The sequence below is a fragment of the Pollachius pollachius genome (assembly GCF_949987615.1).
Source record: "Pollachius pollachius genome assembly, chromosome: 10".
NCBI classification, from domain to species: Eukaryota; Metazoa; Chordata; class Actinopteri; order Gadiformes; family Gadidae; genus Pollachius; species Pollachius pollachius.
Window position 1 is genome coordinate 7,268,385 of NC_136943.1, and position 25,632 is coordinate 7,294,016.

A 25,632-nucleotide genomic window follows, 5' to 3' on the forward strand; every position below is an offset into this window, starting at 1 on the left:
ATGGCTGAGTGCCACATGTTATCCGAATGCAGACGAAAGCGAGGACGCTAAACCGGTAATAGCAGCCCATTGGGTCAGACTACTAGTATGGTAATCCAGTGAAAATGTGTGCGTATATTTACTATATATTTTTATTATTATCAATGAACTAAAATACTAACAATAACGACATCAACGACAATATTATTAATAAAAATAATATCATTATTCATACATTAGGACAGAAAAGGTAGAGCAAAGTCCCAATCGGAAAATAACAGAAAGGGAAACGCATGAGTAGGAAGGGAGGGAGGGGGGCGGGACAAAGAGAAGGAGAGCGCTTATTGGCTCAAGTAAATACCGTGGATAAGCACTGACACACTCAAATAAAAGGTTAGACATATTCCCCGCTAAGCCTGGCTTGGCAGAAAGGAATCAGCCCTTACATCAAAAACTAATTAGGACATCACGTGAAGAGCCCTCCTTTGTCTCGTCAATACAGGATATGCATATTTTATACCGATGAAACTTTAGACCTCCCCCCACCCCCATGACACAGTATTAGTTATAAATATAAATTAATAGATTTATTTTTTAAATATCACATCTTCGTATAAATTCCAAGCGCAGAATGGGAAGGGGACTTTCTGGCAATAAACCCCGCAGGAGTCACAATGAGAGCTTTGGGGTTACGGGTAATATATCCCTTTACACATAGAGATATTAAATCTAATACTAAAGGGCCTCTAAATACCGTTTTTTATTATCAAACCGACTTTGCACCCAAGGCTTTATGCAAGCCATCCGCCCAGACTACATGGCAGATGCTTACCTCCCCAATCTCTCATACAGATCTCTGCGGCTCTATATTGTTGTGGCATTGTCGACCACCTTTTTAATCAATAAAAACAATATAATCTCTGCCCATCTTTATAAAGCACTTGCAAGGGGCTTTTATTGAAAGGGGGATCTGGAAATGCATATATTTTCCACCTGAGTGGCTTTTGGTGCAGCGGGGACAATGCAGCGCGGAGATCAAAATTGTTCCCATCAAGGCTGGCGGATGAAATGCAAATACAATCAAATCAGGCCTGCCTATACAACCGCTCTCTCCTCCCCCAAATGTCAATCTCACCCTCCGCCTCATCATGTGTTCTGATGAGAAATCATAGTGAGGAGCATGGCCTAATCTATGCAAACACACTGTCCGCATTGATTTGTTGAGATGGGATATGTCTTTATTAGAAGCCAGCCATGCGTCTTCATTTTCCACTTCTATAAAAGGGACAATCGGTGGGGGTGGCCGGGCGGGAGGGTGAAGAGAGAGAGCTGCAGTGTCGTGCTGTAGAAAAGGGGTGAGGGAACTGGAGGGAGGGCGGGGGGGGGGGGGGGGGCGGTGAACAAGTGCTAGTACATCTGAAGAAGCCGCAGTCGCACGATTGAGATAAGTTACTGAGGACGGCTAGCGAGCGCCGATAGACTCCCAGGAGCGGGTCGATATTGGACATTGATATGAGGAGAGGAAGGACACACTGCGACACATAGGCTCACTGTGTGCCGTCAAATGCTAGCTCTCGAGGCTAGGAGGGAGAGCGATAGAGTGCAGTGGCGTTGGGGGGGGGGGGGTAGGGGTAAGGGGTGGAGGCGGGGGTGCAAGAGCAAGCAGACAAAAAACAGACAGGTGTCGATAACCTGGGAGGGGGGTTGGGAGAGGGTGAGACAGAGGGAGAGAGAGAGCGGGAGAGAGAACACTAGAACACTCTCGGCGCGGCTGCTGGATGTCCTTTTGTCTTGTGTGCACTAAAACAGCTTCAATAAATAGACTCGTCTGATGAATGCCGAGGTCACGTCTGGTCCCTATGGTGATCGACCACGCAGGGTGTTCCACCGGCCCCGGTCTTCCAGCAGTGCTTCTCGCTACCTTGGGAACCAACCTGCGTTTCAGACACGGCTCAATTAATAATTTAGGGCCCCTTCAGTTACTTTGACGTGCGCCTGTGTTTTGCACGAGAGGATGAAAATGCAGAGCTGGCTTTGCAGTGACAGAGCGGATCAGTCAATCTCGGGGAAGCGAGTGACTCAAATGTCACATTTGAGTTGAGGCACGTTGAGGCTTGCGAAAGGGCTTTAGAGGTTATTGTTATTGACTTTGCACGTCGATACCGGGCAATAAGCTAGCTTGCGTCGTATACGAGACACGACTGTAAGAGTAAGACTGTAAGACTGCGGTAATATCGAGCGATAAATGCTCATTTATTTATGTATTAAGGCAGGTTCCTGGTGGGCACACACAACCAGATGAATAAACAAGGTGTGTATCGTTGCCATGCCACTCAATCATCAAGCAGTGTGCAAAACAAAAGCAACCGGCTTTCCATCTATTTCAATTTGCGTTTGAGTGTTCCATGGCTAATGTTATATCGCTGTGATTGGGAAAGAAAGGAAAAGACAAGATATAATCTGCCACACTTGAATCTTCATTTACACAACAAAGGAGCAAGGATCCTTGATGCGAATCACAGGGAGCATCGCCAGCCAATGGGATGTCTGGAGAACCCCCATGAGCCTCTTGACTCGCGTAAGCTGGTCACATGGGCCCATGGTATTTACATCTATCTTGTGCTTTGAATAAATGCACTTCGGCCGGCTCTGACTACAGAGCCCAGGCAGAATCAGCAAGGCCTTTGCTGATAAGGAATGTGCCTACAGGAAAATGAGGGGGCCATTTCCAAGAGGTTATTTGAGGAGTGCTTTTCACGGTCTCAAAGTGTAGAAATTGTCAATACGTTTTTTGTCAACTTGTGATGACTTCTACCTTCTTAGTGGCAGGAGGCTGATATCGGCCCCGGCTTTCGCTGCGTTGAAAGTCCTCGGTTGCTTGGCAACAGTTAAGAGTTTAGAGTCCACTGTGACTGTGGCAGGCAGGGTGCCAGGCTAGCTCGACGGCGGGCTATGCGCATGTCTTGCACGTATGCAACAACACGCGTGCGCGCGCAAAAGGCCGCATGCGTTCACCGCAGATGTGACGACGCGCGTCTCAGGTACTTTCGTCAAACAGATCAGTCGTAATGGTCCCGGGTAAATGTGCCATCTCCTACATAGCCATGGTGCGGGGGGGTTTAGGGGTTGGGGGGGGGGGGGATTACAGGAGTCTGTGAGCCATCGCTCCGGGTAGCGCTGGCATCAAACAGCGGCGGGAGCTTCAGAGACCGACGAGGGACCCCGTGCAACCCCCCATCTGCAATTCCAGACGGCCAACCGCCCTTCATCATCCCAGCACTAGGGTTTGCATCCATTCGTCATCATTCATCATCATCATCATCAATCCTCCTCCTCATCGCCATCCAGGCTGACCACAATGTAGATACTGAATTTGCCGTTATGCGAGGGAGATTAAAGATGGAGTTTCGGGTGTTGTGGGGGGCGAGCAGGCCACGCCCAGCGGGGCTGCATCTCCCTGGACCAGTCCGTAACGCATGCAGCCCATATTAGGGTGAACCCAATGCTGCAGACAGCCTATCGTCATCAAACTGTAGAGGGGTGTGGGGGAGAGGGGAACACTGTGTGTGTAATGTCATGTTGCAATGGACCGTGGCCTTTATGGTGCACTCCAGGTGCAAGCTATTATTATTGATTCTTTATTGACAAAAAAACCCAGAAAACACACAGCAGCCAATAGCCATGGCAGACTCTGCCGCAACACCATGTTGTTGGTGACTGTCAGACCAATAACCTCTGGCTGCTGTGCTTTACGAGGCAGATAGATATGAATATTGGCACATCACAAAAACAGATCCCAATCATAAATTCCTTCCATTTTTGTGTTTTTTTTTTTTTAATCACACTTGCAAATGTTATGCTGTCAGAGGAAATGTGTGTGTAGGGGTGTGTGTGTGTGTGTGTGTGTGTGTGTGTGTGTGTGTGTGTGTGTGTGTGGGAGTCGCGCATACCCGTGTGCTTATGTCAAAGCTTGTGCATCCACGTCGCGTTACCCTGCGTTCCCACTCATCGGAGAGAACTTGTCACTGTAACACCACTTGTTCCCGATCATTTGTCAAGGCCGCGTGAATTGCGGGTTTTGAAGATTTCCCAACGTCACGGCACATCAGTGTCATGCATGTTTATCTTTGAGGCGCGGGATTGTCGCACCACGGAGACAGGAAAACAAACAGCTTCCGATGGAATTCAGGAGGTTCTCCGAGATTGAAACCAATGGGCCTATTATGACACTGACAGCTCCGATGGAGAAGGGGAGAGGGACAGTCCGACAGCCTGAAGGGGCACCGCAATATTGCTAACCTGAGCTCCAACCGGCGATACAGGTGCCTGATTCATATCCAAGACAATCAAAATGAGCTAAACAATGTCATCCTCAGATTGTGCACAGAATAGGTTTTCTTTCTGGTGGGTTTTTCGGGCCACGGAGCAGCTAATCATAACAATCAATGATTATGGATTAAGAGTCATTTATTTTTGTCATTAAGCAGACACTTTTTGATCTGAAACAACAGGGAACAGGAGTTTAAGATTAATGTCGAACCCAAAGGCTTTGTGTTGGAAGACAAACACCCTCGCCACCAACATTTATTGACTACACTGGTGCCTTTGAATTAAAAGTGTTGTAGGTAATATTTAAGAGCTATTTTTGATGGTGATTTCTTAGAAAGGGCAAAGCCATCTGTCGACTATTAGTGGCTGAAATGTGCTGTGGGAATATCTATTTTAAGGTGAATACGCCTGTCTCTGCCTGAGCCAATTCTTCCACGAATTTAGACAAATCCTGGCTAATTTCTGACCAATCAGGGCATCTTTTCCGTGATTTATTGGGGGCATTTAACTTGCCTGTCAATCATAGGTGTGTGAAATGCAACAATTTTTAATGGTGGAGAAAAAAAAGGGAGGGAGGGGGAAGAGAGGGATGGGAAGTTTATTTGGTTGTTTAGTTTCATAATCGTTTTATCCTCTCCTCTTTTGTGCTCTATGTCTTTAAGACTCTCAAATCATACCTACAGCAGCTTTAAGCTAATTTTTCCGTCTCACAAAGAGGAAACCGGAGACAAAGATGATTATACAGCTGGAGGGGGAGGGATTTAGTGTATATGTTTCTATGTGTGTGCGTGCGTGCTTGCGTGCATGTGTGTGTGTGCGTGCGTATGTGTGCATGCCTGTGGCTGGGTTGATGGTGTGTTTGTGTGTTAGTGCATTTGCGAATGCTTGTGCGTGCGTGCTTGTGATTGTGCGGACCTGTGGCTGGGTCGATGGTGCGTTTGTGCACGCCATTGTGCGTGCGTGCGTGCGTGTGCGTACCTGTGGCCGGGTCGATGGTGCGCTCGATCAGGTGGTCGTCCTGGTGAACCCATTCCCCGTTGCACTTGAAGTAGATCTGGGTGGCGGGGGTGGAGCGGCAGGTCAGCGTCACCGGCTTGTTCTTCACAATGTACTCGTCCTCGGGCTCCACCAGGAAGTGAGGTAGCAGGTCGGTGAAGGCGGCAGGAAGTGTCGACGTGGCGGTGTGCTCGGAACCTGGGGTTAAGGAGAGAGCGAGGGAGTTCAGGACAACATTGAAGTAGATGAAGGCTGCACACTCTTACGCGTCGAAGAAAATAAACTTTTATTGTTGTACTGTCGAAACAGAAATGGAGCAATATAGAAACAGGAGCAACGCACGCCTGATGAGGAATTCTGGTGTTATAGCCGGTCAGCATCCATAAAAGAAAGAGTCGGTATGAAGGATCATAAATACAGCACAAAGTTATTAAATAAATAGGAGAATGAGAAGAACCAGCTGGAAACCATGAAAAATAGAGAGAGAGAGCAAGAGAGGTTAAGAGAGAGAGGGAGAGAGCGCGAGCGATAGACACAGAGAAAGTGGAAAGCAATCATTAGAGACGGGAAGAAACTGCCAGTTGTACAGGAAAAAAAAAAAAAAAATCAAAAGGGAGTGATTGGGTAGAGCGAAGGTATGGGGAGGAGGGTGGATACCGTATCAAGAGACAAGTGGGCAGCCGTAGTGGAAGCGACAGAGCTCGCTATTGTGCCGACTGAGATGGTACTAATGGGACAGTGAAGCCCCATCACCCTTCCACCCCAACCCCTTAACCCCCACATGCCCCCCTCTTCCCCCAGCTCCCCACACTCCCTGCTCTCCCCATCATCACCCTTACTTCCTTCCGTCCTTTCCTTCCTTCCCCACATTCGATGCTCTTAATCACCCGCTCCCCTTAGCATCAGTGGGCTGATGGAGCGGCCGGCAGCCATAAATCCCGCCTTCCCGGCGACCAGGCCACTCCAGGTTGTGGTATATGGCTCTGGAAGCAGGGACCCTAACTCTGAATGCATTAAAACGTGACGGGCCATGAGGTGGTCGTGGTGGGCGGAGCTGATGGGGGTGTGTGTGGGGGGGGGGGGGGGGGGGGGGGGGGGGGGGGGGGGGATGACTGACAGCTAAGACAGCCCATCGCCCTCAAATTACCTCCTGCGGTACCTATTTCATTTCCCCCGAAGCATACACGACACACGAGAGACACGAGAAGGAGGCCAGCGGAAGGTGGAGGAGGAGGAAGAACGAGGAGGTGGAGGAGAAGAGAGGGAGGAGCAGAGAGTGACGGTGCGAACACATTCCTTGGGGAGGCAGGAATAGAAGCTGTCCTTCAGAAAGGATAATGAGCGGTGATTTAGAGCAAAGTTTCGGGAGACTCGCAACCGCCGACCAAACAAAACCTGGATAGAGCACGTGCACTATCCCCCGCCGCGACCGTGCGCCCTCCTCCTAAACAGATTGGTGCAGGGGGGGGGGGGGGGGGTGTAAAAAAAAAAAGAAGATGCTAGACAGTTAAAATTGGAAAAGAACCTCTTTCAGCTGCCGCCCCTCTGGGGAGACCGGTGAATCCTGAAATAAAACCCATTTAAAAAAGGGAAGGAAAAAAAAAGGAAGAGAGGAGTGTAATATTAATTTACTGCCCTGAATCAAATATGGCTGACACGCTGGGCAGTTACGGCCCATCTCGATCACTCCCTTTGCGGGCACCGATAGGGCCGGAGTCCACATCGCTCCTAATGAAACTGTGACGCTCTGGCTGACCTTTTCCTCCTCTCTCTCTCTTCCCCTCCCACCCTTCTCCCTCTCCCTCACCCTTCCTTCTCTTTTATCCCTGCAGCTTACAGAGGCCTGGGTCAGGCATAATATTGGGCTGTGTCATAAACACCAATCTCGGGATAAAGACATTATCCGGCTACTTCCGCCCCCGCTACACAGTATATTAATGTCTCCCTTTCTTTTTTTCCTGTGTGATTCCTCTATTCCTGTGTGCTGAATTGCTGATTTATAAAGAGGGGAGGGGGAGATGGGGGGGGGGGTGTTCAGGGTACAGTGAATCACCCTGCTGTCGCTGTACCCCATTAATGTATCGTGTACGTGTTTAACTCTTAATGAAAACTAAATGTTCTGTGTCCAATGAAGGACATACATCACTCGCTGACACTTTCGCCTTCTCCCCCTAATTTTCTTATTTTTTCACATTTGTATTCACCGAGAGATAAACCCCTAATTTACCCGTTATCTAACCCCCCCCTTGTCCCTCCCCCCCCCCTTCCCCCCCAAACAAGTCGATTTTTCCTGCTGATGTGTGCATGTGTGATCTATGGGTCCTGTAAGTATGGAGCTGTGTGTGCCTGTGTGTGTATGAGTGTACGTGCACATGCATATTCAAAGCAAAGCCAGCGTGCATTATGAACAATGTGCGTAATTGCATCGGCAGAGGACCAAACCTTTGCTTAGTCAAAGGAGCGCTGGGTGGGGGGGGTGTTGGAAAGCATGTCTCCTAATAGGCCGGCCTCCAGCTTTGTGACCGTGGCCATTAGTGGGCTCGGCTAACACTCTACTAGTGCTCTCCCCCGAGAGAGAGAGAGAGAGAGAGAGAGAGAGAGAGAGAGAGAGAGAGAGAGAGAGAGAGAGAGAGAGAGAGAGAGAGAGAGACGGCTATGAAACACTGGCCGGAGCCCACCTCGGGCCGCTGGGGTTAATCAGCTACGCGGACGTCTCAGGTGGGGGAGGAACAGCAGGGCTTACTGGAGAGCCGCGCATCCCCAGGTTGCGTGAGAGGTAGGGGCGCGGTTTGGTGGATGGGGAGGGGGGGGGTGAGAGGAAGCGAGGGGTGGTGGGGGGCGTCACGCCCCGAGGAGCGCTGGATGAGGCGCTGGCGTTGGAAAGCCCCGCTGTTGCCCGCTCATTTGCGAGGGGGTCACACAATGCAAGTGCCTAACTTCTGATGCTGTTATTTGTGTGTGTGTGTGTGTGTGTGCGTGTGTGCATGTGTGTGTGTGTGTGTGTTTGAGGGGGCGTTGGTCGTCAGCATTACTACATTCCCTGTCGTGTTAATAAGGTTAAACGTCATCTTTTTGGGGTAAAGTCAATCGCTTGCTCGTGGCTATTCCAGTCACGCATTGGTTTATATCAGAGCCGTAATAGAGGGCTGATGCGTGGTAAATTGGCTTACATCACCACACACACACACACACACACACACACACACACACTAGTATGAGCAAAATGAGACAACTCATACGCACATGTGGCATCCCCCCTTGCCAACCCCGCACCCCCTCCCCCCTCCCACACACACCCACACACACACACACACACGCATGTACAAACACACACACACACACACACACACACACACACACACACACACACACACACACACAGGACTGAATATCAGCCACTTAACAGACTCCTTGCGGGTCAGTGCACAAATCAAATAGACATAGAGTAGCACTATGGGAATTGCATTAGAATCCGCTGAATGCTGATTGGCTAAATCTTTGATTAATTGTCATGGGCATCTCTAAGCGTATAATGTTTTGTGCACATAGGTTTGTCTGCTGTGTAAAGTGAAGGCACAATAACTACCGCTCGATAAACATGTAGGATCTAGGAAACAGGAGCATGTAGGAACAAGTATGATCCCACCGATCATACTTGTGTCACAAAGAGGAAATATCTGAAAGAATCAAACACACACACTTTGACGTTAATCAACTCGCGTATGAAGTGTGCAGAGTTAACACATTTTTTTCCTCTTTTTTTCCTCAGAACGTGTGTGTGTGTGTGTGGTATCAGAGTGTATTATTAGCTTTGTAAGAATGAAGACGTCTGGTGGTGCCAGAGACAGGCATATGTCAGCCAGTCAGCACTGCTCACATTTAAAAAGGCCTGCAGTTGGGTTCACAACCCACCAGTGTGTTAAAGCGGAGAGGAGAGGGCGCACACAGACACGCAACGTCTGGCTTCGTCCTTTGATGTTGCCGTGTCGTGTTCTTGTCGTTTCTGCTTAAACTCCCGAGAATCACAAATCAAACCAATTTAATTAGAAAAAAAACAGCCTTCTGCAAGCCTCCACTTTCTCTCCTCGACTTATTTATGTATTTATTTATTCATTTATTTCTAATTGCCCATTCATGTATGAAAATAATGATTCGCTGGATTCAATGCAGCATGCTAATGCTAACGCGCGGGAATAAACCTTGCTTTACAGCAAATTTACTCTTTTAGTTTCTACCGAAAACTCTTGAACACAAAACATGCCCTTCAGACGCATTAATTCCTGATTCTTTTTTCTTTTTAATTAATTTCTTTATTTTGTCGGTGTCATGTCCTCCAAGAATAGCATCATTGAGCAATCACGAGTTGCGGTTTCTTTACGGCGCTGAACAGACGCTGCAACGCTTTTCATGACACCATAAGCGGCACCTTACAATGTCTTCTGAAGTTAATTCAATTAAAATTACTACCCGAAATATTAGACGCATTCTCTGGTTTAGCTGCCTGGGTGAGTAGAAACGTAATCAAATTAATTATTGGTTTCATTGGTTTGCGTGTTGATGTGTGTAAGCGTGTGCGTTTGTGTAAGCATGTGGGCCTATGCCAAGTATGTGTTTGTTTTGTAAAGAAATTTTCCTTGCACTTGCACATTAGGTCATTTGCATAATAGTCACTGTATCTCTGCATTTCTCTCTCTCCTTGGCCCCTCCCTCTAAATGTAGGACTTTATATAAATATATATAGTATATATATTTAATATATCATATTGCTGTATAAACAGATTTGATTTGGGAAGGGCAACATTGTATGATGGTAAATGCCCTGAAGCTGACTGATGTATGTTTGTCCCCAGATGACAAATATTTACTCTTCCATGTGTCTGGGATTCCAAATAAATCTTTCAATGAGGGAACCATGCTTCCACAATTATTCCCCTCTACCATTGATCTTTCTCCCACGCATGCACATGTAACGCAAGCACACGCACACACACACACAAGTCAACACACACACATAAAAAGAAAAATGAAAGGATACCTCTTTGACGATGTGGAGAAACTATGATTCATTAGGTTGTTAAGACACAGATGCAAACGTGGAACAATCATGTTCAAAATATTCACAAACTTGCACTAACATGAACAGCAACATTCATCAACAGGAAGTTTTATAATATCACCAGTACAGCAGAAGTCATATATTCCAAATGCTCAAAAAGGTTTGCAGGCCTCGTCATTTAGCCCACGCTTGTAACCAAAGCAACTGACACTCAAATCAGTCACATGTCATGAAGATGCATTAAGGGGATATGGAAACCTTGCTCGAGGACATGTGGACTTTGGGGTGGAACCCAGAACCTTTCAACTGGAAGTCGATGTCCCCATGCTGTCCACTCGCACATTGGAATCACTGGGAAAAGTAATCTGAAACTGTGGCTTCTTTCACACTTGAGCTGTTGGCTCCGTATGATTCAAACCGCCGAGCATTTCCTTGTGATAAGACCTTTGGTTTGGGGTGTGAACACTCATTCCAGCTCTGGTGCGGGCCAAACAAACAAACGAACGGGTACGCTGGAAAACATGCTAGTCCGCTTCCAACTGAACTACATTCAGTTTGCTTAAGGTGAGCGCGCTGTCCGAGCCAACTACAGAAAAACAAACTAAAAGAAATGATGCAGTGTGGCTGTCTAACTTCGTATAACATGAATCAATACACTGCTTGACATGCGATTCTGTCTACATTCACATTCAAACCGAATGTGCTCAGAGTGTGCACATCGGTATTACACGACATAACATCCAGAGAAGCTGTGGTTTTGTATACACGCAGCTCATGAGTGTACCATAAATCAATTTTAGTTTGGCAACTAAAATGTTTTTATCGCATGAGCAATTCGATAGTTTATTTTATGGATGACAGTGACGCAACCCCTGACAAACTTTCCTGACCAAATAACCACATAGTTTGCCTACGTGTTGTGTGTACACATTTTAGTCATCTTTTAAATATCGCAGTGTGCACGCAAAAAGATGAGTCAGGGTGAAAGTGCAGCATTGAAACATGCTGGATAGGACAACAAACTATTATTGTGAAAGCACCCTGAAGGGCATGTGGGAACAGGGTGGCGGGTGTGTGTGTGTGTGTGTGTGGAGGGGGGGGGGGGGGGGGGGGGGGGGGGGGGGGGGGGGGGGGGGGGGGGGTGATAGCGAGCATTGGAGCCCAACTTCATCAAACTTCTACCTCACCTCCCTGCTGTGCAAGACATCCAGGTGAGAACCAGGGACAGATGGAGGCGAAGGAGAACAGGGAGGACATGGCGGAACTGTGAGAGTGTGCTCGGTGACACACACATAGAGCGTGACATTAGCGCAGACTTCCTACGCACACATTTAATGGGGACAAATATAAATTGCCTGCTAAGCATGTTCGTCGATGCAGGAGCGATGCATCTGGTTTGTTTCATTACTGGGCTGTATACTGTCAACATGCTTTCGTCAATGTGGTACTTAAGACAGTAAATAAATAAAATATATATCCTGGTCATATTATTGTGTTTTTCCTTGCCCTCCATAATTGGTAAAAAAAAAAAAAAAGAAGGTTTATATTCATGTTTCTTCAAAGTAGCCGCTGATTCGAGACAGAGCCTAATCCTTCCTACCTTGCTGTGTAGTGGACACATCTGAAGATGAGTCCTATACCTCTTTACAGCGGCTTGGCATGCTTGTTGATTCCCTTTTGCTAGCTTTTACTTGTTATTTGTAGTTTTCTGATCTCTCTGAAGCCTCATCTCAGTAGGAGGTCAGGGAAAGGAAACAGTCCTCTGTCCCTCCACCCTAATACTTAAAAGGGAATTAGTGTGTGTGTGTGTGTGTGTGTGTGTGTGTGTTTCATGTTTGACTCAAGTTTATGCCCGCATGCGAGTACGAGTATAAAGAGAAGACGGAAAAATGAACCACTGATCTCAAAACCAAGACGTAACTGACTCCTTCAGTTGCACGAAGTCCAAATAAGATTATGTATTGAGTGAACCAAGTTGTACATTGGGATAGCCCTCCATTACTATGATGCGGTGAAGGGAAGTTCAATCCCACAGCCCTTTATCTGATCTGTTTCCATTCTTGTGTGGTGTGTGTAAGGAGAATGGCCGTGCTAACACAAACGCTTACTGAGTAGCAGTCAACACGGCTGCCCGCGATGTCTCCCCTCAATGACTTCCAATTCCAGCATTGATAGCCGTGATAAATTAAACATGTACCACCAGTCCTTAGGAATCCCTACGCACATTAAATAAAACTTTGATCATGGACTTATATATTGTTGAATCTCTCCCAGAGACGACAAGCTTAGTTCCGGATGAATAGGAGCCCGCTAATTCCAAAAGCAGAGCCTAGCGGAGATTAACTCAACATAGCGATGAGGTCCTCCAGGAACACTTATGTCAAAGGAATGTCAGGTCACGTATTTTGGTTTCCATGGAGCCTCCGAGGTTGGCATTTCCTTCTCTTGCTTCATGCAAAGCACATGGTGAAAAAAAACAAAATCCACCCCCTGAGAATACTTAAATGTGGGAATAACACATGTCCAGAAGATCACGCCAACCTGTAGATGATGAGCCAGAAACAGCCCACGAATGACCAACACAGAGACCAGCCCTTTAGGCCCGCTGCTGTGATGAACAGCTCAACAGATTTCAGTTTTAGATGAAAAGTAAACGAGTGCATGCAAGCAAACCAAATCGAGTTCCCCTCTAGCCTACTAAGTTTTGTATAAGTAGACGTGCCGTTGATGTAGTCAGTGACGCCGTGGTCGTCAGGAATTTAAATGAGAAACCGATTCAAGTTTGAAAAAAAAAACTTTCATGTCTCGTTTTCTTTGTTCACACACACAAAGAAAGGGAAAGCAAAACAGCTCCCTCTTTCAAACAGCCGTGATCCAGCTAAACCCGAGATCCCTCCTCTCCAGGTGCTTCAAAGCCTCACCTGTTTAGCAGTTCAGCGCAATAAATTATCTAAAAAGGCTGGGGGATCAAAAAAACACGTTTTGACTTAATAACTACATACACGGCGTCCTCAAAGGGACGCAGGGTTTTGGCGAGCTATCAGGAGAGGGGGGCCAGGCAGTCACAGCCGTTTGCCATCCAGAGCACGCAATGTGCGGCACACGCGCACACCACACACACTCATGGATTTGATATTCCCATACGCTTAGCCCGGAAACGAGTTAAACAGAAAGTAAGTTGATTACAGAGCTCAACGTGGAGTTGGATGGAGAGAGAGAGAGCGAGAGCGAGAGAGAGAGAGAGAAATATGAGGAAGATATTTTGGAATGGATGTTAGGAAATGTGTGGCGGAAGAAATAGGGGAAACAAGAGACAATTTAGATTACCATGTTAATCCTTTATCTAATTATTGGATATGCCCATGGCAGAAAGAGAGATTTCACACCAACTGCTTAACACCCATGGAGCATGTTGAACTTAGTTCAGAGAGTAGGGACCGCAAACTCGAAAAGGAAAGGACGTTTTTTATTTTTATTCTAGCATTGTTTGAAAACCGCAATCCACGACTATAATGACATTATTAAATTGATCTCCATGTAAGAAAATATTAAATAAACTACTGCAAATTAAAAATATCCACATTGCCGCACACATGCTTTCCACCATCTCCTTTTGCCACAGTCACCAACTCCCCAAACGTTAGCAGAGTGTCCTCAAACCTATCTAGTCACATTGCATGGGGAGATGTACACCTCTCCTACCACCTCCATGAATGTGGGACACCCGGTCATCCAACTTAACCTCCAATTCTGCTCGCTTTCACCCTCCACCCTTCTCAGCGGGGCATTTCCCCATTCCCCTTAGCTATGGCTAATGCGATGCATGGTCCGGGTGGTTGTTAGGGAAGGAGGGGGGGAGGGGCAGGGAGAGAGTTAGCGGGTGACTCGGGTCGGCTAATTAGTGCGCCAAAGCACCTCGGCTCCTCGACATCATAGCGGTGTATAGAACACAGCACAAGGCTCACCGAGCTTATCCATATACCGTGGCTGAGATAAAGCAGCACCTGTTCTAATTACAGCGACACAAATGCTATGGTGTCGATCTGGCAAACGGAGCATTCACCGCGTCGAGCACTGCCACGCTTTTCCCCTGGACCTGAAGGATGTACGCAGACAGCTGTGGGAGATTTGATGTAGCAGTCTGAGTATGCTTTATTATATTGAGCTTTGGCTATTAAACCTCCCGTATCACTGTTATTTAAAAGAATGAACAACAATTCTATGACATTACAAGAGAAGAACAAATAGTGAACATCCACAATGATAGATAATATTTAAGCTCAAAGTGATGAGAGAAAATTGAACTTTCCCTCATCTACAAACGTGTGACCTTCGTAGCCTTATAAGAAGACATAATCCTCAAACGCAAATGTCACATGTTCGCCAGTTGGCAAAATGAAAGCTGCAGACCAAAAAGAGAAATGTAACCGGGCAGGGATAATGTAGATAAGGGTAAACCTGTCTAGGGAAGAGACGACAGTACCTAGTTATCTGATAGGGCTTGCCTTGCCGACCAAACCAAATGCATATATGAAGTCTCTATGTGTTTAGGGTATCAGCCAGACAGCGGATGCGACGAGCAATGAAGAAAAGTAATTTCAAGTCAACAGTCTCTGATTATTCACTACACACAATCTTTTAAGTTTTACATGCTGGCTTTGTTTGTCTGGAATTTAGTTGATAAAATAGCATCCCTCTGTCCTCTGCGATTAGAGCCCTTGTGATTTATATTTTGTGTCTTTTTTTGAACTTTCTTGTTTTGAAGAAGGAAATAATGCCTTTATAAATAGTGCCATCGCTAAAACTGTATTAATGGTTGGCCTGATTGTTTGACAGAATAAATAATATGTGTTGAAGTGTGAAAAATCCAACCAAAGCAAGAGCAGTTATGGTTTTCACATAGCAACCAGTTAGATGTAGGGTACACAATTTATTTTCAAAGCATCCTTTGCCATTTTTTGAAATTGTCCTGAAATAACAGCAATTTATCAATATATCAAATGCTATGCCCAAAAAAGTTATAATGCAGTATCTCTGGCTGTCACAGGCCTGTATCCATCAAACCTGGTCACTGAACATGACCAGGGTCTTCCAAATGGCTAGAAAGCGCTAGTGCTAAAGCTAGAAAGCTCGTCAAGGAGCTTTTGAGGGAAGGGTGGGATTTTCTCGGTTTGATTTGAAATCTAGTTTACTCTGGCTGGTTTCTCCAAATTGCCTACCCTAGCTTTAATCCTGCTGCCACAAATGTTATTTCCCATGGCCACTAGTTATAATAGTTTAATTAGGAGTTGTGTTATACACAATCAAAAGTTGAGTAAATGTTGAGGAATACCATTATCAAAAGGCAATACCTAGAAAGTTAGCCAATACAATTGAATAAGCTTGCTTCTGAAGAAATACAATTTCCAGATATTCCAAGCAAGATGGAAAAGACGAGTTAAACAAAGTATACCTAATCCTCAAACACTTGATTTGTGGCTCTGAAGAAGATAGTAAATGGACTGTTACCTCTATTGGTAATCTTAATTGTATTATATGGAAATGTTATATCTTCAAAATTCAACTGTGCTCATCCCTCTTGCATGATGCTAAATGCAAATACTTAATATGCCGCAAAAGACAATAGTTGTATACACTTTCGCACATTATTAAGCTTATCTCACTGCAATAGCAACCCCCCTCCAAAAAAGAGAATAATCAACATAATAGCTATTTTTAATGGCCGCCACTACGGAAATGACATTCTCAGTCTACTGAGCAGTCAGGATGATACCCACACAGAGAAATGATCCACAAATGTAATAGGCAATTAAACAACAACACTTAGCTGGCATCGCTTTCGGTATTATTTAAACCCATTCCAAATACCCAGTACACTGATGGTGAAACAGAGTCTATTAGGAAACACAGAGTCACAACGTAGAAGATTTTAAAGCCTCAACTGAAAACAGCTCACCAACAAAAAACGAGAGTGCGACGGATGAAAGTGATAAAAGCCTGTTGACGGGACTAGAGAAGAAGGAGGAGGATAAATTGATTCCCTGCAGTCACACTAAGACGCAGACGATGCTATGCGTTAGCCATGAGAGTGTACTGGGTGGGATGGGGGAGGGGGAGGAATGCTTGCTAGGTGATAATAACGCCACGCAGTCCTCCTGTCTGAGTTGCTTTTAGTTGGCAGTGGGTAGCAGTGAGCAGGGATCATCCACCCCTTGCTTTACGGGGGAGTCCGGCATTCGTCTGACAGGCGAGACGGCACTGAGATGTGTGGTGAGAGGGGGAGCGCAGGCTACGGCCGCGCCGGCAATAACGCCGCCGCCTTGTTTCACTTAAAGCTGGAGCGGAGATGGGGCGTTTGTCTGATAACGAGGAGCTGTTGTCTGTAACACATGCAAGCTGTTGGCGGTGGGTGGGAGATGTTTGATTCATTATAAGCCCGCGTCGCTTTCCTCTTTTGTGTTTGGCGGTGTTTGTTTGTTGTACATTTCTTCTTTGGTCCCTCAATCATCGTCACCCCTTTGTGGTCGTCAATTTCCTCTTACTTCCTCTCCCTTCGCCGCAGTCCAAACTGAGAGCGTCCCTCACCCGTCTTACGGATTCTCCGGCATGTTGATGTTGGCAATTATATTACCCCGCCTCAAAAATATCACATCAGTGAAAGGGGGTATTATTGCCAATGCACCAGCCTAAGCCTGTGTGAGCTTTTCCCTTTTTTTGTTTTGCGGAGAACGGAACCTATTAGGGAACAGAGCAGAAAGCAGCCAAAGTAGTTTGAAAGAGAAATAATTGACTTGGAAGTTGATGGTGGTTGTTGCTGCTTCTTCGCACAAAAAATATATTTTAATATTTTAATTAGAATAATAACATCTTTATGTGGCTAATTGAAAATAGGCACAAGCCACAATAAAAAAAACCTTGATTAATGAACACCAATGAACATTAATGAACGATTACACCCAGCCAAACTATTTCAATCTTAAAATTTGTTTTCATTAATATAATTTAATTTCAGGCAACAAGAAACGTAGCTTTGTGTTTCCTTAAAAAATCTAAAATTATTTTTAATTAAATGAAGTTAAAAGCTGTCATATTCATTATTAGTATTATTATTATTATTTTATATTATCACAGCCCTTGACGTTGATTTTTTTTTTTTTTTAATAATACGAAAGACAATTGCACTCGTAAAATCTAAATTAGCCTGCCTCAATTACGCTACAGTGTGTGTCATTATGTGCTTGAGAAGTCAATGCGTTCCACAAAGAATCTGTCTTTTCTGACATAGCTGCTGTGTTGTTGTCGCAGCAGGACATCAACAGGTGAATACTCTGGTTGAATAAGACTCAGTCCTCTTCATGATGCTGGGCATAACAATGACCAAACATGAAGCACACTAGCCAACAGCAACAGGCAAATTACATTTGCCGTCACAATAGTGGACTTCAAAATGTGCACTCTCGCCAAGGCGGTTATGACCTAATATAGCTCCCCTGTGATATTCCCATGGCAACACCTTTTAAGGTTGTGTGTGTGTGTGTGTGTGTGTGTGTGTGTGTGTGTGTGTGTGTGTGTGTGTGTGTGTGTGTGTGTGTGTGTGTGTGTGTGTTTGTGTTTGTGTATGTGTGTGTGTATAAGTGTATGAGAGTGAGAGTGTGTGAAATGAGAGAAATGTGATGCATGGATGTGTTGTTGCTACAGCTATACATATTTAAACATAACACTCCTTTATGCTTCCCGGGGCCTGCAAAGAGCATATTGGTTTGGAGGAGCCAGCGTAAACTCCAGTTCTATAGCCTATTCGTCGTGGCATTCTGCGACCACCACCAAAGGCCTTGATGGCCCTACTCAGAAACTGTAATAAAGGAGACCGCAGAAACATCAGGTCAATATCTAACAAAGGTTCCCTCTGCCTATCACACATAGCTGTCAAACGTATAGACACACATTGAAACGTTACAATAGGAACAGCTGCCACAGTCAGCCACATGAGGGGACCAACTCCGGTCCAAGGTTGGCTGCAAGGTGGCCTCCCCATCCATCTAAGAATTGGTGATTGGAGCTGATTTAAAAAAAAGTGGCCAGCCAATGCAGGTGCTGATGGCCAACTAGTGTAGATGCTGCTGCAGACTTTTGAGTGACATTTGGCTAATGTAGCTCCATTAAAAGGGACCAACAATTTATATCAAGCAGGGGCTGCCGCTGTATGGACAACAAATGGGCATGGTTTTTGCCAGTTTAGAGGTCAAAGGGATCAAATGACATCATGTTCCTTCAGCAGGTATTCAAATGCTTGTGGCAAGCGATCGACCAGTCACTTTCTTTCCAATAACTACCACAACCATTTCCAACCATTCATCCTTCCGTTATCTTGTCCCATCCATCAATTCTTCCATCCAAAATACGCCAATATGTGCGCCGCTTCAGTTTGGTGGATTTGGTCCAATTTAGATGTGCAATAAAGTTGCCACTTTATTGGATTTTTTATTTGGTCTGGTTCGTCTCCACACAGACCTTTTGTTAAGGAAATCAAACGAAAATAAACAAATGCTGCCGTGAAGCCGGATAAAGATGTTCAGAGAGAATCTAACAAATCCCTTCTCATGGCCGTAGACAATAAGACTAAAACCACACTGCATTGTGATTCTGGATTTCATTATTATTAGTGTTTCCGTGCTCCTGTCAAATAAGAAACTTAGATGTCACCCATGAGTGGCTGATGAGGCGGTATATTGGCTGTGACACGGCGCTAAAGATTGCTGCCCTCAACGTTACCAATATGAAAACTAAAGTAAGATGCATTAGATTTGATCAGCTGCCTCTCTATCTGCTGTTGTAGGCATCACCTCCTGTGAGCTAGTGCACTGCACATAGTTCACCTCCTATAGTGAGGTTGGATCCGTCCTTAACTGTTTGTTTTGCTCGCGTTTCTTGTGTTTATATGGTGAAATCACCTAAGGCCCCCCACTAGTGACTATTCAGTATTCTGCTATTCCAAAAGCTCCATTTCCTCCCTCATTGTATTACCCCCGTTTGAGTCAATTTTTCCCTAGACATCTAGGTGTCTGTGTGTTATGACGCTGGGACTATTACAGTACAGTTTATAATAGCCTCTCAGCATATATTGTTTAACAGTATGAAGGGAAATGAATTACAATAAATGCAACATTAGCCCGGCATGCAAGGCGGCATAAATAAAACACACAACCATAAATCTTCAAAACAAATTAAATAATAATCATGTCTGTATGTCTTTGTCTATAACAATAATGGTATTCCATCAAGTGAAGTGTGTTTAATATTCTACTCTTCTTCAATATTCTCTCTAACTGAAATTATACCACTTTAGGGCATTTTCACATCCAGTTAATTTGGAGTGTTTATTCTGAAACCCTGTAGCACTTAACCCAACACAAGCCCGGTCTATTTGGGCCACATGCCCTGAAACCAATTCAAAAGCACCACACTCAACCCCACACACACGGGAGCTGGTTTTGGATCCGACACACCTGCTGGAGGTTATGAATGCCTTCCATTATCTAAAACATCGGCTGTCGTCCATTCGGGTTTTGAAAAAGGAGCGGGATTTGCAGCATCCAGCGGCAGCCCCTTAGTGACCGCCTATATCCCTGTCCCTCGCTCTGTCCCCAAGACAGATTGCCAATTTTTCTCCATCAACCTGGGACTCAGCTAAACCCATGACACCTGCTCGACAAGTGTAGTCTAGTGTTTTGTGTGTCCGCTAACGTATGGGTCCATCGATATGCCGTGACTGGTACTGGGCTGATGACCACACGCACAGACACACAGAAGGACGGACAAACAGACACAGACACACAAACCGTGCCACGGCACCTTGTGTGTGTGTGTGTGTGTGTGTGTGTGCACGCTTATAGCCACCGATGTACAATTAACGCAGGCTTCTCTGAATAGCCCTATCTACCTTCACCCTTGGTACGACTGACCATAAAATGCCATCAGTTACTCTTTGTGTGGCTAAGTGACCATAGAAAATAGCGCTTTTAATTGAGCTCAGACGGCCTATGGAGGGAAAAAATTTTCAAGTAATTTCCCGCCTTGATTACACTCTTATTTCCAGGGAAACTAATTCAGCGGATTCAAGATTGAGTGACTCTTAATGAAACAGACGTTTTCACACCACCGGGCGTTCTATTTAACGTACACTAAACAATTATTCCAAATCTATGAATCTGTTGTTATCCTTGAGGATTAAGGTTAAATATTACAATCATGATTATAGGGAGTGCATTAAAACAAAGGGACTGATTAATACATTAAATTAGAATAGTTATTTTTTCGTAATTTGGTCTCCAGGAGAAGTGTGTGTGTGTGTGTGTGTGTGTGTGTGTGTGTGTGTGTGTGTGTGTGTGTGTGTGTGTGTGTGTGTGTGTGTGTGTGTGTGTCTTGAGCTTAAAAAACGCGAGTTACACTTTTCGCTTTATATTTTGTGCAAAACATCTCTGACAAATGCTACATAGACGGTGAAAAAAAACAACCTTTGAGACGAGCACATAGCTAATCTCCAGGTCATTCCTTATAATACCTTCCCCCTCATCACACAGAGAGGGGCGGTTAGTGCCAAGGAAATATACCACACAGTGGGGGGGCCTGCCAGGCCTACAGGGCGAGAGCGAGAGAGAGCACAAGGAGACGCCCTTTCAAAGTTTGAGACCCTGAACCCCTGAAAGGTCTGTTCGTGGCCCCGGTGCCATGAATAATCACCCCCCAGCCCTCCTGTAATGTGGTGCGGATGATATATCGAGCCACATTTATTACTGCTCCGCTGGCATCTCGCGAGCAGAAGCAAGACTTTCATTAATAACGCCGAGAGCCGAAGCTAGACTACCTGACACACACCAGTCAGGCTGGCGTCCACCACCAGCTCTGTGTGGCCTAATCGGCGGAAATTTCAATCATGCCTAGAATGTCACGTTGGATATTCTTAAAATACATTCATTTATTATTTTAAGTTGGAATGCAAATGTGCAAGGACCTTTACATATTGTAAGAAATAAAGTGCATTCCTGGGAGTATGGTAAGATTCTCGTAACATTAACAGAGGTTGGAAGTAGGAGGTGCTTCCAGACTTTGGTAAAAACTGTCGCAAGTTGTTTTATTTCAACCGAGGGCTGAGGATATAAAGCCCTCATTAAAGAAAAATATGGGTTTAAAATAGGCTAAATTATGCAATAAGGCCAGGTTATATTACACCAGACACTGTAAGGGTCATAAGGAAGATATGTTACTAGTTTGAATGCAATGAACAAGGCCACACATACTATTCCCAGTATTTTACTTACTCTCTAGTCTGTAAACTTCAACCGAAGCATTGTCAATGTTGCTCTATAAAGGGCAAAATAGTTAAAGTCTAAATTGAAGGAATATAGAGGCATAACCTAATGTAATATAATGCTCCTTTACATCATATCTGAGCACTGTAATCATAAAGGCAATATGTGCATAATGATCACGCACTTGCAATGCATGTCCACACGTTTGTGTCTGCGTGTGTGCGTGAGGCTGTCTGCTTGTGTGCACATCTCCTGCATGCCTGCAGCATGTGTCTGCGGGTTGGAAAAAAGGTTGCAACACAAATCTCTTCAAAAATCAATCTTCCACACAAGAAATGACTTATTTGTCCAATTCATTACAGTGTTCCATTCCACTTTGAAAAAGCCTGGAATTCGCACGTCTTGATTGAAATCATTGCCACTGGGGGGACGGGGGCCAGCTCCTCGGAGGGGCAGCTATTCTGAAAGTGAGAGAATCATTGATTTTCAGCAGGAAATCATCAAGGCGAATCCATGGTAAATGACAGAGGGGAGATGGCAAATGGTCTATTTCAGCAGGATATTCAGTTAGCACTCTATTCTTTTATGAGCAATGGTGTCTGTTTTTAAGTACAGGCCGGCCCAACCCCCAGGAGGTGGGCTTGCTCCCGTTATTTGACAGAGAGCAGGTGTGAAAGGGGCGCCGCCAGTGGCCAGAAAGAGATGCTTTTTTCTTTTCTGGGGGGGGAATTGAAATCGTCCTAAAAAAAAAAAGGGCATAAAAATATCCACTCGCACAAAAGCAATAACATCCCGAACCAATGTGGCAATCCTACAGTGAGTTCCTTCGCCAAAAGGGTTGCCCTATAAAAAATGAGCTGCTTTGATGTTTGATTAAAAATATCTTCCTTCCCTTCCAAGCCCCTGTAAGAACTGTTTTGGAAATTAGTATGACTCGAATTAGATATAATGGAGAACCCACCGGCATGGTGAATGTGCAACTTGCTATTTTTCTTCTCGCTTCTTTTCCCCCCATGACTTTGCTACAACCAACCGTATTGTTAAGAAATCAACAATATAGAAACTCAGACGTTAAAAAACAAACACATTCTCATGTGTGCTCTCTCCGGACCAACGCCCCTCTCCCTGTAGCGTCAGGGAAACAGTGGTGAAACACATTTATACATCACACCACATCACAGAAGAGAGCCCAGCCGTGGAGAAGCCCCTTCCTTCCGTCCTAGTACCCCAGCACATCAATCAGTAGGCAGCTCACCACTGCGCGGCTGGTGGAGGACAAACTCTGGGTCAGCCACAGCCTTTGATAATCACATTTAAAATTCATCCAGCATCGGAAAAAACAAACGTTAAAAAAAAAAAAAAAATTCGATCAGTGATTGCAAACTCTGGTGCCATCGTTGAGAGGGCCACCGCCAAAAACGAATTTGAAAAAAACTGGTGTATATCTCTCCCATTTCCAGAGTTTGGATTTATATATTTATTTTCTTGCTCTGCTTTAAATGAGGCCTGGTGGTCGCCCTGTTCCTTCGAAAGCAGTCACACCTCATTGACTTGGCCGGCTCAAGGCTACTTGTTAGAGAGCAGTAGGGCTGGAACTCAGCCACAAACTGATTCGGGTGTTCTAGAAAACATCTGGTTCTTACAACCACATATAAGTTGTCCATATGAGGCGGTACATCATGGAGCCATGTCGTAAATGTCATTTGTTTTATATTTTCTTTGGTGGTAATGGTTGCTAGAATTGATCTACGGGACTATGGAACCAGATGCACTACTGCAGAAGACTACTTAGGGCTTAATTCTCCATCTTGTCTGAACGAAAAAAATATGTCCCTAAATAACATCGCTCATCGTCTCTGTGTGTGTGTGTGTGTGTGTGTGTGTGTGTGTGTGTGTGTGTGTGTGTGTGTGTGTGTGTGTGTCCCCTTAAGTGAAAGTGATAAGCAGCAGGAACAGCATTCGGCACTCACAGGCTCATTCCAACTATCACAAGGAATCCACAGCTCTCCCGAGTGACGGCAGAAAGTGTATTTAAAGAATCCAATCCTTAATGCTATTTATTACATCGCGCCAGCTGCGGTGAGAAGTGGGCTCCGATGTAATTGCGCCCATAGATCTTTTGGATGGGAGACAACCATTCAAGACGCCACCCGTTGGTCGCCCGGATTGACCGTCCAACAGACCGACCAAAAGAGAGAGCGAGAGAGCGAGAAAGAGAGAGAACGAGAGAGGTTGTCCTGGCGACCAAAGATACGGGACATTACTTAACATGGAGCCAGAGTGACGCTAAGGAGCCTGAGGTTCGCGTGGGGGTTGCTAAAGTGCATGTCACACTCCAGAGGCATCCATCTGCTTCGGCGACCAAAGGCTTTCAATCAATAGATAAGTAATCGGCTCCAATGAGGAGCGGTGTACGGAATCGCTCACCGGCTCCGGCCCGGGCGCTGGCCTCGCACCCCCCCCACCCAGGATCAGGGGGTCGTAGCAGGGAGCACCTGGCTCCATCACAGAGGAACTTATCTGTGAGCAGGGCACCGGCAGTATCGGCATCCCCGGGACAGCGCACCTTTGTATCGTTCACGGAGATTGCACTCCCCTCGCGTCTCCCTCATTTCCGGCCGACGGAGCCCGAAATAAAACGTGGAGCCACGATGGTGTGTCGCAGAACACTGGGTGTGTCCGCCCGGTGATATCATCTCTGGTTATGTGTGCGCACACACGTGCACGCACACACACACAGACACACACACTCGTACAAACACACCGCATTGATGAAGGCAATCAAACAATGTTAAAATGCCCACAGCTTGAGCGGAAACTACACCATAGGCTCCGGGAAAAAAAAATAATCTTGGAGCAGATTGAAGGTAAATGACCACAGCTTCCGCCGCAGGGAACAAAACAGTACCTTGACATGAATTTAACAATCAAAGCATGGTTATGAACAGGTTCTGGGGGGAATTGCGACAAGGTGTTGATGCGCTTTGCTGCATAGAAATTTCTTTGCCTGCTCTGCATACTAACGGTTCACAGCGGTGGTTGCCTGGTTTCTGTCTTACGAAACATACGTCACAGAACAGAAGTGGATGGGGTAGGGTATGGTTCGATGTAGTATGTGTGCTCATCTTATATAAATAAAATAGAATCTAATAAATGTATTCATGTCCATTACAATATTTGTTCTTCAAGCAGCATCCCTCACATATCTCTAGTCATACATATTTTACACGTTATTTTTTAATCATAATTTCTGAGTATGCAGACAGAAGTTCAAATACCCCCATATTATAATCTTTTTAACAACAGCTACATTCCTTCTTCTAAAAAAAAAGCTGGTTTTGCACGCTTTAAGAAACCTCATATTTATTTCCCTCTTTAATCTTTAATCTTCGCCTGCCTCTGTAACTCCTGAACACCTCAAGGAAGCCTTGGCCCAGAGAGAGAGAATATAATACTGAGTTCTCTGAAAACATCTGGTTAAATGAATGCTCGCTACCGACTGATTCAATATAAAGTCAGGCATAGGCTCCGCTCCTCGAGAACTAAACTGAACACAATGTATCCTGCAGTGTCTCTACATGACAGCAGTGTCTCCCCCAGTCACAGCTGCAGGATGCATGGGCTGCTCTGGGAACCACCTGTGAGGCTTTGATGCTCAGAAGAACGGTTATTTGATTGGGCTAGCTGTCCCCTCCCCTCTCCTCCCTGCTTTTGGAGAGGGCTCAGGGAAATGGTCACAGTAATATATATGGAGGAAATACATGCAGCAATGTTCACCGCTACAGGCCACCTCAGTTGACTTTTACTGGGCTCCCCCAGCCACAGGACACAGGGTGGGGATGTTGTAAAGGGGTTTATTGTGGACGTTTGTAGATAATGATACATGACTTGGTGCTACGACCGGCTGTTGCCAGGTAGAAGGTGTCTCAGTGTGTGTGGGGACGGCTGGTTTAACCCGTGCAC

General features: G+C 45.5%; 1 protein-coding gene across 2 annotated transcripts in view; it reads right to left on the minus strand.

The window, feature by feature from the left end:
* Window positions 1-25,632, minus strand: part of unc5a (unc-5 netrin receptor A) — a 127,536-nt gene that overhangs the window by 68,826 nt on the left and 33,078 nt on the right. For both annotated transcript variants that reach the window (XM_079744258.1, XM_079744257.1), the window contains exon 2: window positions 5,287-5,502. In XM_079744258.1, coding sequence (XP_079600384.1) covers window positions 5,287-5,502 — 216 coding nt within the window. The remainder of the gene's footprint in view (window positions 1-5,286; window positions 5,503-25,632) is intronic.